Source organism: Sturnira hondurensis, unplaced genomic scaffold (genome assembly GCF_014824575.4).
Source record: "Sturnira hondurensis isolate 20B ecotype Veracruz unplaced genomic scaffold, ASM1482457v3 Scaffold0005329, whole genome shotgun sequence".
Lineage (NCBI taxonomy): Eukaryota > Metazoa > Chordata > Mammalia > Chiroptera > Phyllostomidae > Sturnira > Sturnira hondurensis.
Window position 1 is genome coordinate 9670833 of NW_028077960.1, and position 18311 is coordinate 9689143.

An 18311-nucleotide genomic window follows, 5' to 3' on the forward strand; every position below is an offset into this window, starting at 1 on the left:
AGTGGTGCAGTCTCCTTTGGGTATCCTGGTGTTCACCACTTCCACCTACTCTTTTTTGTGATCAGTTGGAGGGGTAAGGCAAAATGGTTTAAGGCAGCAAGAGAGTATTCTATGCTATTTACAGTAGCAGCCAGTAAAGAAGAGATGGGAGATCCTTTGGCTCTGTATAGTGTTAACCGTGATCTTCCACTCAACTAGCCCCTTTTTAGAAAGAATGGAAAGAAGATAAGACTGTTGTTGAGGAGGGAAGGATTGTGAGTTGGATCTAGAAAGCAGTGAGTTTGTAGGAGGTCAGATTCTGAGGTAAGGTGAGAGAGTAAAGGATAGTAAATAGGTGTAGTATGTCATAGAATAGAGTTAACCACTACAGTAATAGAGTTCAGGAAACTGTGAAGTTAGCTAATATCTGGGAGGGGTGGTGTATAGTACTTACAATAGTATGGAACAGCTATTATTTACAATAATATTAGAGCAACAATCATATGACAAAGCCTATGAGATCTAGATACCAAGAATAGGGAGTACTGGACTTTCAGTAGTGTGCTAATGGAACACAGGTGAAGTGAAGGACAGTAAATTAGCAATGCACTATGAATGAAAGAAAAGGAGAAACCTGTCAAATGATACAATATAACCAGCCAAGCAAAGAAGACTGTACAGAAAGAAGAGGAATACAAAAATATTATTCAAATAAAAGATGTAAGACTAATGAAAAAACAATAATACAAATATATAGTATCTTGCAGGCTCTCTTGAATAGCAAAGTGAAATTTGTCTTTCTGACTCAGCTGTTGGGATGCCTCCTCTTTGGGTCCAACTCTAGTCTTTTCACAGTTCTGGGGTTTTTCATCTCATTTGTGGGTATTTAAAAAAAAGCAGACTAAGGAAAGCAGAAGAGATAAAATTGGAAAGAAAGGGAGAAGGAATGAAACAAGAAAGATGGAAAGAGAAGAAAAAGGAATTGAGAGATAAAAAATAATAAAAATCTTAAAAAGCCCTGGCTGGTGTAGCTCAGTGGATTGAGCGCGGGCCTGCGAACCAGAGAATCGCGGTTCGATTCCCAGTCAGGGCACATGCCTGGGTTGCAGGCTGGTGCCCTGCAGGCCAACTCCCAGCAGGGGATGCACGAAAGGCAACCATACATTGATGTTTCTCTCCTTGCCCTCTAAAGATAAATAAATAAATAAAATCTTAAAAAAATAAAAATAATAAAAATCTTAAAAATAAAAAATTACTTAAAAATTTAAACAAACAAAAACAAAAACAAAACAACTACAACAAAAACCTCTTTCTGGTTTCAAACTGGCCAAACCAGTTTTTCTGTTCTTGCTGGCTGCAGCAGGCTGAGGGGCCTATTTACCAGTGAGGTCTCTCAGGGTCTCCTGAGGCACACCTGCTCTCTCTGGGTCCACTGGTGTGGTACCCGGATGTTCCACAAATCTCCCTCTCTCCAGGGTGCAGGTGTGAATGCCCAGCCAGGCCGCCTCTGGTTGCACAGGGTTGTATGCACTCTCTTCCCAGGGCTATGTGTGGGTCCTCACAGCCCCTGTGTGTTTGGACTCAGTCCTTACTCCCCTCCTCTGCAACTTCAAACAACCAGTTCTCTCCCCAGTGCTGCTCAAACCCTGCTTGGCCTGAGAGGGAGCACTGACTCAGCTCCCTCCCGAGAGCCCTGTGGCCGGTCCAGTGTGCTCCGGGCCTGGGGCTGCATCCTCCCTGTCCCCTGGGCTGATCCTGGGCCCTTATTACCCTGCAGCACTCTCCTTACTGTCTGGTGTTTCAATGTCCGCTACAATTTTTGACCTCCTATTTTCATATATACTGTTACTATTCGCTGTCTGCTCTGTTCCTCTGTACATGAGCCAGGTTTCTCTCCCAGGTGTAGGGGGAAGTGGAATCCGCTCCTTTTTACCTAGTCACCATCTTCTCTTAAAAAATTTTTGAGAGTAGAATTATTCCAATAAATCATTTCTGGTGAATCCCAGTCATGATAAACAATCTAGTCTCTGAGTTTATTAGTTGGCTGTCACCATTGCCCTAATAGGCAATTTCCAGTTTCCACAGAAGAAAACTGTAATGACTGTTGGTCATTTTCTAGTTCAGTCTCTCTGCCCCACATTTTGGGTCTTACATAGGACAGCTGACACAGGAACTTTGAGAAGACAGGGCAGCAATCCTTTCACCTTGGATTGTCATAGAGCATGGTAGTTGTTTCTTTAGGGCCTAGGCCTTTGGACCAAGATGATGAGGATATTTTGTCTTTGGTGTTAATTGCTGCTTTTTGACGTGGTTTTAGGTCCCCATTCCAGGGCACCACGGTGGAGGCAGCATGACTGCTGTCTGGGAGGGGCTGCTAGCAACTTCCCATTTGACCTGTGTGATCAGGTCACTGATGCCCACCCACCTTTTCTCATTCGTTTACAAATACTTTTTCCAGTCCAGCTTGGCTCCATGCCTCTCTCCAGGAGAATCTTACATTTGTTCAGGGTCTCCAGCTGACCTATCTTGGCCACATTGAACTGGGTGTTGCCTCCACTCTGCTTCCTTGAGTCAGGGCTTTCTTAGGCAGGACAAAGCATGCGGACTGTGTAACTTATCCAGCTCCTTGGTAAACAACCACTGAGATATTTGACTATTACTGACTACAAGGTACTGCAAGAAAGAAAACACTGACGTTTTGCACCCAATTCTAACATCTGAGAAATGTAGAGAAGAAATTCCAATGTCAGAAGAGATTAGGGCTCTAACCAGGGCAGATAGTCTATAAGAAACAGCTGATTTTCATCAACTGATTGATTAGCGAAAGGTCTCACAACTAGACAGTATGTGGAACGTCAGCTGGCCTTTGTGAAATGGAAGTATTGTTAGACTCAATGGGCAGCTCCTCCGGGACCCGCCACCCAGTGGTGCACCAGGCCACGAAGGCCCCTGTAATTCCTGGTTGGCTAAGGACTAAACTCTTTCTGTCAAAATGTTCAGTTTGGAGATAATGAGCTAGAGGGAGATCTCAGTTTTACACTTTGCTGTTTTATCACAGGCTCAAAACCCATAGTTTCCACAGGTTTATTCCCAATCATAACAATTTGGACTTTTTCATTTTCCTTTTGTCCATTTTCTAGCACATCGTTGTTCTTAATTGCAGTAAAAGAGTCTACTCCCAAGTTTGTTTTGTTTGGGTTAATAAAGGATTGTCTTGTTGGGCACCTGCATTTGAAATACACAGTCCCTTCATGCTTTCATCATGCTTGCCCTTCTGAGAGTGTCCCATTCTACTGCTGACCTGTGTTTCCTGGCTTATTATGGAGGACACGCGTAAGGAACTAGATAAAAAGGTGCAGGGGCGCGTCTAGAGGGCCCTGCATGCAGAAGCCTGTCCCTACAGAGCTTGGGGTATACGGCCCTCTCTCAGCATGCAGATATGTTCACCAACTTGGACCCCACCCAGATTCCACAGTTTAGGGATTTCCACGAGACTCCGTCGTGTGAAGGTGACGGATTATTAACTCAATCTCCATCCCCATGTCCCTCCCTTAAGGATGGGGCTCTCTTTTTTAATGAGCTGAGTTATTAGAAAACACAAAATAAAATAGGACTGAATTATTTATTTGGCACAATCTGGCTGAATCTATCTGTTTGAAGAACACTAGAATACCATAATTACAAACACCTCTGTCAATCCTAATGCCAAAAGACACATTTGTTATGAGTGTGCCAGTGTTATTTTAATATCTTAAATGGTAAAAGTTCATTTGGTTGTCTTACAAATAAATTTAAATACGTCTATGGTAGAGTGCTCTCTTGGAGTGAGTAGAATAGAACGATTTATTGTTTATCACATTCTTAATACTCTTTTGTGTCTGCAATAACTGTTAATTTATATTATATTTATTATAAAAGTTATTCTAGATTACTGCTTCACTTTCAATGAGACTGAGAATGATGATGAAAAATTCCCATAAAAAAACACAAAAGGAAGATGAGAATTGTTCAGTAGCAACCCCCCCAAAGACCTTTAAATGTGAAGTTAGTGGTAAAATAAACAATGACTTTTTAAATCTTTTTTAAAATTTTTGTTGTATTATAGCCGTCCCAATTTTTCCCCCTTTGCCCTCCTCTGCCCATCCCAGACCCCCAGCTCCCATGGTGGATTCCCGCACTGTTGCCCATGTCCGTGAATCATTCAAACATGTTCTTTGTCTACTCCCTTCCCCTTCTCTCCACCGTTATCCCCCCACCCCGTCCGTTTCATGTTTCCATGCCTGTGTTTCTATTTCTTTCATTAGATTATTTTGTTCATTAGATTCCTCGTAAGTCCTTTGCCCATTTTAAAATTGCCCATATTGTCCAATGTACCATTGGCAAATATGTTTTCCCATACTATCGATTCCCTTTTCATCTTGATGATGGATTCCTTAGCTGTGCAGAAGCTTTTTAGTTTGATGTAGTCCCATTTGTTCATGTTTTCCTTTATTTTTCTTGCCCTAGGATATATATTGGCCAAAATATTGTTGTGTGGGCTATATGTAATTTCCTTGCCTAGTTTTCATCTATGACTTTGATGATGTCACTACTTATATTTAAGACCTTTTTCCATTTTGCATTTATTCTGGTGTATGGTGTAAGTTGGTGGTCTAGTTTCATTTTTTTGCACATACCAGTCCAGTTCTCCCGATACCATTTACTGAAGAGTCTATCTTTACTCCATTGTATATACATGCCTTCTTTGTCAAATATTAATTGATGATAGAGACAAAAAACTACTTGACCTAATAAGTGAATTTGGCAAAATAGTGGGGTACAAAGTCATTGATTCAGAAATCAATGGCATTTTTGTACACTAACAATGAAATATCAAAGATAGAATCTAGGGGGAAAATTCTATTTACTATAGCAACAAGAAAAATAAAGTACCTTGGAGCAAATTTAACCAAAGAGAAAAAAGGCCTGTACTGGGAAAACTATAGAACACTGAAGAGAGAAATTAAGGAAGATACAAAAAAATGGAAGCATATACTGTGTTTCTGCATTGGAAAACTAACATCATTAAAATGTCTATGTTACCCAAAGCAATCTATAGATTCAGTGCAATTTCTATTAAAATACCAATGGGCCCTGGCTGGTATGGCTCAGTGGGTTGAGCACCAGCCTGCAAACCAAAGGGTCGCTGGTTCAATTTCCAGGCAGGGCACATGCTGAGGTTGCTGGCCAAGTCAGGTTCCTAGTGGGGAGTGCCATGAGAAACAACCACACATTGATGTTTCTCTCTTTCTCCCTCCTTTTCCCTCTGTCTAAAATAAATAAATTAAATTTTAAAATACCAATGGCATATATCACAGATCTAGAACAAATATTTCAAAAATTTATATGGAACCAAGAAACACCCCGAATAGCCCCAGCAATCTTGAGAAAGAAGAATAAAGTGGGAGGGATCACTATACCTGATAGCAAACTATACTACAAAACCACTGTAATTGAAACAGTCTGGTACTGGCATAAGAACAGACACAGAGACCAATGGAACAGAAAGGGAATGCAAAAATAAATATTGATTTGTAAGTACAAAAGTGCTAAATTTAAATCAGGGAAAACTTTTACAGTGCTGGAAGAAACATGATAGTGAAATTTGACTGTCCTCCTGCATTTAATTTACTCAAATTACAAATAAAAGTGTTTAGAATATAATGTATGCCATTACAACACCTCCTCCTTCATAAAAAAAAAACAATGAACATATTGGTGATTAAGTTGTGGAGGCTCAGATTTCTTTCTTTTCTTTAAAAACAAGTTGTCCTGTGTTTGTTTGTTTTTAGGATTTTTACTTATTTATTTATTTTGAGAGAGAGAGAGAGAGAAACCTCAGTGTGTGGTTGCCTCACATGCATCTCCCACCGGGGACCTGGCCAGCAACCCAGCATGTGCTCTGACTGGGAATTGAACCTGTGACCCTTTGTTCACAGGCTGGTGCTCAACCCACTGAGCCACACCATCCAGGGCAGATTACTTTCTTTTTAAAATAATAGTTTATTCTTTCTCTCATGAGGTGGTGCTTAAATCTTTTCAATGTTTTAAATATTGCACAGATAGTCTTTTAGTTCTTTCTTCAAGGGTATTACTTTCATTACTTTGAATTTGGGAAAACTGGATCTTTCATTTATAGTGTCTTCAAATATTATAAGTGGGTATCTTATGTTTTGCATAATTTAATTTTTTCATGACAAATAATGTTTGCCTGCTAAGTACTGAATGCAGAAATTATTATAGGTAAAATAAGATAAGTATAAGTTCTGTCTAGAAAATAAATTTCGATATGAAGAACTTTGAGATGACATGATGACTTCATGAAGAACCCTCCTTAGCATAAAACTTTTACCTTGAGGTTGGCCCACAGTCTCAGATGGATGCTTGAGGCCCAGTTATCACATTTGCATTTCAAGCAGCAAGGAACAAAAAGGAAAAAGATAAATGCATCACGCCCTTCTCTGTTAAAGAGCTTCTTTAAAATGACCACAGAACACTTCTGCTACAAGGTATATAGGTGTGCAGAAAAAGTTAACTTAGCAGGCCTGAAAATACTGGGCTTAGAAAGTCCTGCTTGCAAGGTTGGCCCTTCGTGGGTCGGCATCTGAGAATTTGGATTTCATGGAGGGTCTCGCTCTTCTCTATCTGCTAGGCAGCAGATGCCTATGTGACCAACTCCCAATAAAGCTGAGTCTCTAAGGAGCTTCCCTGGTAGACATTTCACACATGTTACAGTTTAATGCAAAGGGAATTAAGTGCCTCTTTTGGGACTCCATGGGGAGGGGACCCTTGGAAGCTTATGCCTGTTTTCCTCTGAACTTCACCCCATATACCCTTCCCTTTGTTAGCTTTGCTTTGTATCCTTTCACTGTGATCTATCCTATCATGAATACGACTGCATAATGCATCCTGTAAGTCCTCTGAGAGTCCCCAGTCTCAGGGCTGTATACTGAGGCTGCCTTGTGGAGTAGATTTTATCTAATTTGTGTTTTCATTGTTATGAGTCTTGAGGATGTCTGACAAACATGAAAATTCAGTAAATATCTATGCTACTACTTCTCCAATTCTAGTACAAATGTTAAAGTTCATCATAGATCTGATGAGGATTTTTTTGGAATTAAGGTCGATAATACGATTTTGCGTTTTTATTGATATTCTCTTTTCAAGGTGATGGCATAGTTTTCAGTGTGAATGACTGGAAGGATGGCATTGACATTAACTGAAATGGGAAGGACTGAGAGCAAGAGTTTATTCTGGATGTTACGCTGGAAATGGAGAGTAGATGCTGTGCCAGCTGTCTGGGATTCAGGGAAAACACCTGAACTCAAGTACCACCTTACAAGTTATCAGCATATAAATGATATTTTAAGTACTAGAGGGGTGACTGAGGAAGTTGAGTGTAGATAGAAAAGAACCACAAGGTGAAGACACAGCCACTCTGTGGTCAGGGAGGTGAGTAGGAATGGCCAGCGGTGGCTAAGCAGGAGTGGCCGGTGAAAAAGCAGCTTAACAATTCCCTTCCCACTTGCCTTGTGGAGAAATTGGAGAATATCTTTTATTTTTTCTATAGCTTATACAAATTTAGGTTATGATAAAAATGCAGTCAAATATTTACATTTCAATCATATTTGAACTTATTTAGCACAGTGTTTGTTATTTTTATATCAGCTATATTATGCTGCTGATTTATTTAGTAGTCTAAGTCTATTCTAAAACTCAGGTGGTTTTATGATAAATTAATTCATAACTCACATCACCCATTATTCTATTTTTACTTTTGTGTTATTTTCTCTAATATTGCCAGTTCTCTTGGATTTATCTTTATAAATTTACTTTGATCAATGTTTACTTTTGTCCTGCTAATTGTTAGTTCAATAATAATTTAAAATTTGACACTAGAAAGGTATAACTTGATATTTTCTTTAATTCCAACAACCCATGCTCAAAATATAATTCTGTGCTGCTAAGTGTAATGGAAAAACATTTAAATCAATTAATGTGGATTCATGAAAAGCTGTAGAATTTAAACAAAAATCCTTTTGTGTATATTTCAAATTGAAAGCAGGTGAATATAGAGTCGACTGTCATTTGAAGAAAATGTACTAAAATAGCAATATATCACTTAACTGAAACTCATTGCTGTATATGGTAGGTGTCTGGTGGAGTGGGATTTTATCTGATTTACATTTTCACTGTCAGTAGAATTATAGTGCTAGGAATCCTTTTGAGCAAAAGTGATTTTTTAAGTTATTGTGTTTCAGGCTCTGTGCTTTGGGCTGGGGACACCAAGATCAAGAACAGGCCTTGCTGTAATAGCATATCATTTATTAAAGGCAAAAGAATATGTCTTTGGTCTGGTTCTTTAGAAACAGAGGTTGAGATGAAGATTCAGGTGCAAGTGATTTCTTAAGGAAGTGCTCTCAGGAGAAGCTTGCTCGATACCAAGAAAGCGTGAGAGGAAAGAGAAGAAGGCAGGCAAAGGTGTGATTTTAGGAGCTTAGCCTCAGCTGATCCTGCAAAGAAAATGGAGTGTAAATTATCCTTCCACACTCATCAGTCATTGGCTGGGGGCCGCTGGGTAGGGTAGAAAGTTCCAAGCATCCCCAAACTGTGCCTCTGAGAGCAAAGGGGCTGTGCAGCCCAAAGACCTTATTCTGTGAGTAACCAGAGCCTAATTATCTGCATGTGAGCAGGATAAAGGGACCCTGAAAGAATCAGGCAAAACACCAGTTATTTGCCACTGTATATAAATAGCCAATTTATATAATGTGATGGGTACTCTCATAGACAGAATTTCAGAGAGCTATGACAACAAAGAGCGCAGGACATAAGAGGTCGGTGCAAGAGAGAACACTTCCTAATAAATGATTTCTGGAGGATCAGAAGGAGTTAACTAGAAATAAGTGAAGGAAAAAGGGGGGACTTTCAGGTCAGAAGGAACCCTGTGTACAAAGGCTTGGAGTGACATGGTCATGGAAGAGTTGGAGCTGTAAAATAGAAAATTTTGCCTACGTTTTAATCCTGTCGCGGAATGAAATAGAAAAGGTTTTTGTAACCTATTAAAGAGTTAAAATCTGGTTACTGGTTGTTTGCAGGCCGTGGTTAATATCTTGACTATGCTGCAAAATAAATCCTTCCATGAGGCAGTCTGTATCAACGCCCCATGTTTTGTTTTCCTAAGCGTTAGCACCAGGACGTACCCTCTGGGGTTCACTTTGACTTGAAGTAATGCAAGCAGGCCCTACCTCCTGTAGAGCTCCTTACACAGAGGGCAAGCCCGACATGGTTCAAGATAAACACTAGTTCTATTTAGTGTCTGGCTGTTTATTCACACAAGAGATGGGGGAATTCTTCAAAGTTGAAGTCCAAAGAAAAGCTATAGTCCCTCCCCCCCAAAACCCCAGAAAAACCAAAGTCTTTTCTGCTTTTAGGCATATCTAGGCTCAGACATACCCATCCTCACCCCATGGTTTTTCTTTTGTTTCCAGGGCATTTATCACAATGATTTCATCTCATTCACCATTCTGTTCTCTGACTGGTGAAGAGACCCATTTGATGTTCACTCTCTCTCTCTCTTTTTATTGTTTCCCTGGGCTGCTAATTTGCTCTATGCACACTGAGAAATTCTCCCTTATCACACTGTAAACATATATCAGGTAGTAAGTCTAATTTGTAAAAAAACATTTAAAGCTGTAAATCATGTTATTAGTAGTAATGTCAGTAGTAGTGGTGAGTGGAAAATGTGATGTTTCATGCATGGAGTTTAGAAGTTGTCAGGTTAGAACTGTGTTGCTTTGTCAGACAATTGTGATTCTTTTTGTAAAATTAGATTTAGAAGCAGGTGTGACATTTTGCTGTATTTTATGGTAGACCAATATAATTTATTAAAAATTGAACCTGGATTATCTGGGGTCCTGTGCCACTCAGAATTCTATTTATTGTATCAAATAATTCACAGAGAAGATAGTTCCTCTGTAATTTTCTCTGATGTTAGTGCAGGAAAAAGGGTAAGCATTGTTTTTTACGAGTGTAGCGAGCTCCACTCATAATCACCGACCACGGGTATTCCTTCACACTCTTTCGGTCTGACGCTCTCTTCCTATCTTCACTTAGATCCCAAAGGCTCTGGTGGCAAGTCATCCCATTAATTACCGCAGATGAAACAAGACAGTGTTTATCTTTTTCTCTGGTTTCTTTTGCTGGTATAGGATCTTCTTTCAGAGTACATGCAAGGCTGAGACAAAGCTCAGATTTGTGCCTATAGGTTAGCGTTAGTGTCTAGGGCCTAAAACACGCCTTGGCAGCTGATAGAAACTCAATTCACAAATCCTCGTTCACTGGACATTAATTAAAGTGGGGAACCTGGATGTCTGAGCATTTCAGGTCTAAGTCCTTATTGAGTTTGTAGCCTCTGTGTGATAGACTTTTGTGGATTCAGGCAGGTCTATCTTTGATCTGTGCTTTAGGGTTTTCACATTTTTTAAGTTATCTCAGACAACATTGATTTTATTTCAAGCTGTTGTACATAACAGCAACGGTGTTTCAGAAACATAATTCAAAAAGTAGAAAATTTTATGTTGGGAGTTGGATAACCCTAAAGTAGGGGTTATGTTCTACAACCTAAGAGGATTTCTCTGTTGTTCATTCGGGTTGGGTAGATGGGTATAGTAAAAGAGTATTTCCTGAATTCTAGTGTCTTTCTCTTTCTGTTCATGTCATTTTTATGGAAATTATTATTTTAATGTCATTTTAGAAAGAATTTAAACACAATCATATTTAATAATGCAGTATATGTAAAATTGGATATCCCCTCTCCTCTTTTTCCAGAATTATTGAACTATCGGATTTTAGCAATGGGCTGGGAGGGAGGTGCCACATGTAGTAAGAAGTACAATTCCCAGCCTTTCTTTCCACTAGGAATGGGATGCAACTATACGGTGTGAGCAGAAGTAACTGTATGTAACTATATGATGAGGCAGCGTCCCAGAACTTTCTGTAAAAGACAAATAGCAGGCACTTTTTGTCTTTTCTTCTTTCCTTCTGCTAGGAATGGGCTGTGACAACTGGGTTTGTAGCTGATATTTTGGAACTTGAGCTCAAACGCATGATGGGAAAGGCACCTCTAAGGAACCTGAGTCTCTGAGCAGAGCCACTAGGTATACACTGGCCTGCCTCACTCCCGGATTTTTTTTTTTTAAATACAGGATAGACCCAAACTCATCTTGTGTAAATCTGTTAACTGTCTACCTAACTTAGAGCAGAGCCTAATCCTCACCATTTTATCTGCCCCCACCCACCAGGTGTCAGTTTAAGTGCTATATTTTCGTTCACCAGGTTCATGTGGATTATCTACTAAACGAATTGCTGGAGTTCAGACTTGGATTATTCATGAAGTCTTTCAGTGGCACTTGCTGTGTATTTTACTGCTTCTCCAATGATATTCTGTGTACCTCTGCTGGGCCGGCTCAGAGGACTCTCCATGGGAAGAAATTAAAAGTAAAGATTAGTCAGTTCTACCATTCTTTTTTTTTTAAGATTTTATTTATTTTTTGACAGAGGGAGAAAGAAAGGGAGGGAAACATCAATGCGTGATTGCCTCTTACATGCCCCCCACTGGGGACCTGGCCCATAATCTAGGCATGTGCCCTGAGTGGGAATTGAACTGGCGACCCTTTGGTTCTCAGCTTGTGCTCAATCCACTGAGCTACACCAGCCAGGGCTACAGTTTTCTTTGTAGACTTCGAAGTCACAACTTTTATCAGAATATGTCTGGGGTTTCTTTTCTCATCAGTCAGATGTGTAATTTGGTAAGTCCTCTCAATGAGTCGATTTATGCCTTTCTGCAGCTCAAGAATAGTTCCTTTTAGTACTTATTTGTAAAAAGTAGATGGAAAAAGGAAAAATGTTTAACATCTTAAAACTTGACTACTGTAGTTTCAATATTCTGAGGGAAAAATTAAACAAATCCCCATGGCACATCTCTACTTACTAAATAATGTACAGTTTCTCAGGTAAGAACTTGTGTGTTTAAGTTTTGCAGTGAATTAGTCACTTTTTCATAGAATACTGTTTTTAACTGAAAAGAATGATTATTATAAAAGCTATAGTTATTCAGACTTGGGTATATGGCAAACATTTTTTCAGAAATGAATGAAGTGAAACTTCCATGCCCCCCAAAACACTTAGCCGTATTTGTTACTAAGGATAAAATTCACATTTTCAGAGAATTGGCAGAATTTTGGAAAATCTGCTAAAATGATGGCTTCCCAACACTTAAATGCTGTTCTGGAGAGACTGATGATGAGACTAATAAACATGACTTGTTTATATGATAGAATATGCCAACATTTGAAAGATATGCATAATTCAGTGAATTTATATTTTCCCAATGACTAATGCATGCTGTGATGAAATCATGTAAGAATTTAAAAAATCCATACAAAGCACAGGGTGGAACAATGAGTTTGAATATAACAGAGTACCAAGAGGTCACTGATGTGGTTATAGATTCGACTATTCATGCAAATGTTAAAGCTACCAGTTATGGAGTTTTAGTGTGATATTAAAGAGGATTATTCACAATTATCTGAAACAGCTATTGAAATATTTTTCCCTTAACAGCTAAATATCCATGTGAGGTCAGATTCTCTTCAACTGTTTCAAACAAGGAAACATTGCAACAGGTTGCATGTAGAAGTCGATCTGATTATTCAGCTAGACCTTTTTCACTAGATTAGGTATTAGTGAGACTGGCAGAACTATAAAACAATTCCATTCTTTGTTTTGGAAAACACAGTTTTTTCTTGTTAAAAATATTCCTTATATTAACATGTCATTAGTTTATTAATATAATTTAAAGTGTGTTAATATACAGTTTTATAAGATCTCAGCTTTAATTTATAATATAATTATGGATTGATATAATCCAAATGAACACAAGCTATTTGGGTTTTTAGTGTAAAGTTGTTTTAAGACCAAAAAAATTTTTGGTCTTATTTTTTAAGACCTTAATAATTTTTTAGTGTAAAGTTGTTTTAAGACCAAAAAATTAACAGCTAGTCTGTGTTGTAGTCTCTGTCTCTCACTTTTCTTTTCCTTCTCTCTTGCTCCCTCCTGTCCATCTGTCTGCCTGTCTGCCTGTCTGTCTCTCTCACACACACACACACACACACACACACACAAGTGCACGTGCTCTTGGTCTCTCCTCTATTGCAGAACAATTTGTAGTATTATATCAGTATTACATAATTTAATCATCGTATCTTAATATCATATTTTAATATCAGCAACTGCTAAATTGTTTTTCTAACTCTTTTTATGCTAAACTTTTTACTTTTTTGAAATATGAGCTTTTTACTTTTTGAAATGTTTATTTTTTATTTTTTAATATACTTTCTTGATTATACCATTACAGTTATTCTATTCCCCCCTTCATTCCCCTCCACCCACATACTCCCTCCCCCACCATTACCCCCCCTTAGTTTATAACCACGTGTCTCAAGTTCTTTAGATTCTATATTTCCCCCACTATTCTCACCCTCCCCCCTATCCATTTTCTTCCTGCCATCTATGCTATTTTCTGTGCCTTCTCCGCCCTTCTCCTCCTCCCACTCCCCTGTTGCTAACCCTCCATGTGTTCTTCATTTCTATGGTTCCACTCCTGATCTAGCTGTCCTCTTGGTTTGCTTTTGTTTTAGGTGTGGTTGTTAATAACTGTGAGTTTGCTGTCCTTTCACTGTTCATATTTTTCATCTTCTTTTTCTTATATAAGTCCCTTTAGCATTTCATATAATAAAGGCTTGGTGATGATGAACTCCTTGAACTTGACCTTATCTGAGAAGCACCTTATCTGTCCTTCCATTCTAAATGAAAGTTTTGCTGGATAAAGCAATCTTGGCTGTAGGTCTTTGGATTTCATGACTTGGAATACTTCTTTCCAGCCCCTTCTTGCCTGGAAGGTCTCTTTTGAGAAATCCGCTGACAGTCTGATGGGTACTCCTTTGTAGGTGACTGTCCCCTTATCCCTTGATGCTTCTGGGATTCTCTCCTTCATTTTGGTCTTGGCTAATGTAATTATGATGTGCCTTGGTGTGTTCCTTCTTGGGTCCAACTTCTTTGGGACTGTCTGAGCTTCCTGGATTTCCTGGAAGTCTATTTCTTTTGCCAGACTGGGGAAGTTCTCCTTTATTGTTTGTTCAAATACGTTTTCCACTCGTGGCTGTTTCTTTCCCCCTTCTGGTACCCCTATAATCCGGATGTTGGAACGTTTAAAGATATCCTGGAGGTTCCTAAGCCTCTCCTCAGTTTTTTGAATTCTCATTTCTTCATTCCTTTCTGGTCGGATGTTTTGTTCTTCCTTCTGTTCCATTCCATTGATTTGAGTCCCAGTTTCCTTTCCATCACTATTGGTTTCCTGGACATCTCCCTTCATTTCAATTAGTTTAGCCTTCATATGTTCCTCTCTTTTGTGACTATAATCTACCAGTTCTGTTAGCATCCTGATAAGTAGTGTCTTGAATTGTGCTTCTGAGAGGCTGGCAATCTCTTGGTCGCTTAGAGTTATTGGCTCTGGGACTTTGAGTTCTTCTTGCACCATCTTTTGGGCTGTTCGTGCCTGTTCCGTAGCAGGATCAGAGCCCTAAAGTGTTCACTAGAGCAGGGCAACTCAGTCGCTGGATTGTGAAGTTCTATGTGGGGGCGGGGTTAAAGAGGGACAATGGCTTCCCTCTGCCGCCTGCCCCCATGGCCCCCACTGGCACCGCAGCCACCACCGTCACCAGGCCCACGCGTTTCCACTGCACGCGAGTGTGCCACCGCCATCAGCCCTCCACCACTGGGTTTGCCCCCTGGGGCCTGCATGGTCCGTCTCACTGTGCCCGAATGTGTGACCGCAGTCAGTCTACCCCGCACCCCGACTGGTTCCGGGCTGCCTGCGCGCCTTGGTCGGGGGATCTGTCCCGCCCGACCCAGCTCCACTGCTGGCTCCGCCTCTCTTACTGTCCCCGTTGAATGGTTCGTAGTTGTCGGACTTCCGTATAATTCCATTTTCTCGTCTTTGGGTGTGTCCTATTTCTCCAGACCTTTGTTGTATTCAAACTTGGTTGTGGGAGAAGGCACAGTGTTTCCACCTATGCCTCCATCTTGGGGGAAGTTGCTAAAATGTTTATTTTTTAAATAAATGTTGGTTATTATAGCATGATAGTCAAGGGAAAGTTGGTATCTTAATTGGAATTGTGTTTTGTTTATATCTTAAAATATTTATTGTCTTAGAGAGAGTTAGTGTATCTCTATACACTATAGTGTATCTCTATAGAAGAATAAACATGTGTAATTAGTTGAAGTCTCCATTATTTGTTTACCTGGAATGAAAGTGGAACTCTGTATTTCACCAGGGCCCTAGTTACACCCTGTTCTTTTTATGGACAATTTAATAGTCAACTGATAAACTGCTTGAAATCAGGAATCACATTTCTACTTCTGTGTATATTCCATGCACAGAGTAGGTGTTGAATAAATATTTGAGATATAATTTTGTGGATTATTGAATTTTTATCATCTTTATGTAATATTTTCATTTCAATCCCAATTAAGGACATTTATGATTATATTTTTACTGATATTTTAATGATTGGTAGAGTGGTTTAACATACTTTTAATGTCATTAGATCATAAACTTTAACATCGTATGAAAATAGCATAGATAATGGCAGTAGTGTAGGATTTCCATTTTGAAGACTCAGTTTTTAGTGGCATTTTTTTCGTGATTCTTCATGTGTGTTTGACCAGAGGATTTCTATCAACTGTGTCCCAACATGTAAATAAAAACATGCAAGTATGTACTATACAGCAGGGACAAGGAGAGAAAAATAAATTCTTTTACTTCTTATTTTGTGTCACCCTACAGTACCATCATGGGGCTTTTGTTCAGGTTTTATAAACTAAAATAACACAAAATTTCAGTTGGATGTCAGTGTTTATTACTAGCAAAAACCGAGTCTGTCATACACAGCTGTGTTTAAAAGAATAGTATTGTTTATAGTGGAATGTTTTAGACATTCAAAATGTTTTGGCAGTGTGATGGAAATGTTCTCTTTGGAAAAGTTTGCACGTTTTTGGAAATAACTATTGATGTAAAGTGAATTTTAATTTTTAAAACAGACAAATTATTTGGGGCATATTTTAAAAAGCCATAAAAAAGCACTTTTAACAACCAGGTATATAAAGTTACATATAATCTCAGTAAGGTATTATAGTATTATTTTTCATTTTATTTCAGTTTACATTTTATTTTTTAATTACATTTTATTAATTATGCCATTGCGTTTGTCCCAATTTCTTCCCATTTTCCCCCTTCCACCTAGCACCCCCACTCCCTCAGGCAATCCCCACACCATTGTTCACGTTCGTGGGTCATAAGTGTAAGTTCTTTGGCTACACCATTTTCTATTCTGTACTTTACATCCCCGTGGCTGTTCTGTAACTCCCTGTTTGTACTTCTTAATCCCTTCACCTCCTCACCCTACACCCTCCTGCCATCTGGCAACTATCTTAAATTACCCAAATCAAACAGGGAATTTATAATTCAACAATGAAGCATTTCCAGAAAGAAATTGACAGCCTAACTGTAGTACCTGTACTAATAAATAAAAAGTACATTACGGGGTTTGGAAAATACAAAAAACAGTTAAGTGCCCAACAAAAATAGAAACTGGTTCACATTTCCAACGTTCTCTAGTGCATCCCCCCTTATTCTCAGGTGTACGTTCTAAGACCCCCAGTGGATGTCTGAAACTGAGGATGGTAATGAACCTTATATACATGTATACTGTTTTTTCCTGTACACAGATTCCTTAATTTATAAATTAGGCAAAGTAAGAGATTAACAACAGTAATAATAAAATAGAACAATTATAAGAATACACTGCAATAAAAATTATGTGAATGGGCTTGGGGTCACTATTAAATAAAATAAGGGTAGCTTAAGTGCAAGCACTGTGATATCACAATAGTAGACATGATAACTGGGCTGCTGACTGATGAAGGAATGCCTCACGTCCTGGCAGGGTGGAGCGGGACGGTGTGAGATTTCATCACGTAAATCAGAACAGCAGCGTGCAATTTAAAACTTATGAATTGTTTATGTCTGAAATTTTCCATTTCATATTTCAGACTGTGGCTGACCACAGGTAACTGAAATGGCAGAAAGTGGAACTGCAAATAAAAGGGGACTGGACTAGACTTATTTTTAACTTACTTTATGCTATGTTTATTTGGCCTCCACACTGATAGAATGATGACATTGCATTTAGACATTTATTTTTTAATTGTGTATATAAATTCAAATTTTTAAAAGGTAACTTGCCAGGAATGGCATTGTGGTAGTTCTAAAAACAAACTTTTAAAATGATCTGATTTTTAAAAATTTTTCTGTGAGATAGCCAACCTAAAGTAACAATCTTTGTTGATGCTTGCTCAGATCAGGTGGACCAAAACAGCAGGAAGTGCCTCTGACAGATTCCAAGACTCAAGTGTCTTCAATGAGACTTTGAGGATTACAAATATTCAGCGACACCAAGGAGGCCGGTATTACTGTAAAGCAGAGAATGGTTTGGGGTCCCCAGCGATAAAGTCAATCAGAGTGGATGTGTACTGTAAGTAAATTTCCCATAATACTATGATTAAATCTACTATGAATTTCCTTTGTTCTACAACTTGAAATCTAGTTTTGGTTGTTATATCATTGTGAAAACCTGTGGTTATTCTAAAAAATAGAATTTGGCCCTTGCTGGTGTGGCTCAGTTGGTTGGAGCTTCACCTCATAGCCGAAGAGTTGCAAGTTTGATTCCTGATCAGGGCACATACCTAGGTTTCATTTTTGATCCCTGGTCCAGGTACGTAGGGTTCCCAAGTCCAGGTGGGAGGCAACTGATCAATATTTTTCTCTCTCCCTTCCTCTCTCCCATCCTTTTTCTCTGAAAGCAATGAAAAAATGTCCTCAGGTGAGAACAAAAAAGAAATAAAAAGAATTTTCCAATTGAGAATTAAAAATATATAAGGTAATGAAAGCTCATTTAATATATTTTCTGGAAAAAATCTCCATTAAAATTTTTTATAATATTTATGATAAAATAATTCATATTCTTTAAGAACATTTAAGAACCAGATGAATAAAACAGTATATATTACTGAAAATTTCACCAATTACTTAGTGTTGAATGTGTATACTCCTTATCTTTTTGTGTAAGTATATAAGTCCATATTTATTTATACTTGTTTAAAGGATCATACTCTAC

General features: G+C 38.7%; 1 protein-coding gene across 1 annotated transcript in view; it reads left to right on the forward strand.

Moving 5' to 3' along the window:
- Positions 1-18311, forward strand: part of MDGA2 (MAM domain containing glycosylphosphatidylinositol anchor 2) — an 847781-nt gene that overhangs the window by 458767 nt on the left and 370703 nt on the right. The window contains exon 3 of the mRNA XM_037047200.1: positions 17495-17669. Coding sequence (XP_036903095.1) covers positions 17495-17669 — 175 coding nt within the window. The remainder of the gene's footprint in view (positions 1-17494; positions 17670-18311) is intronic.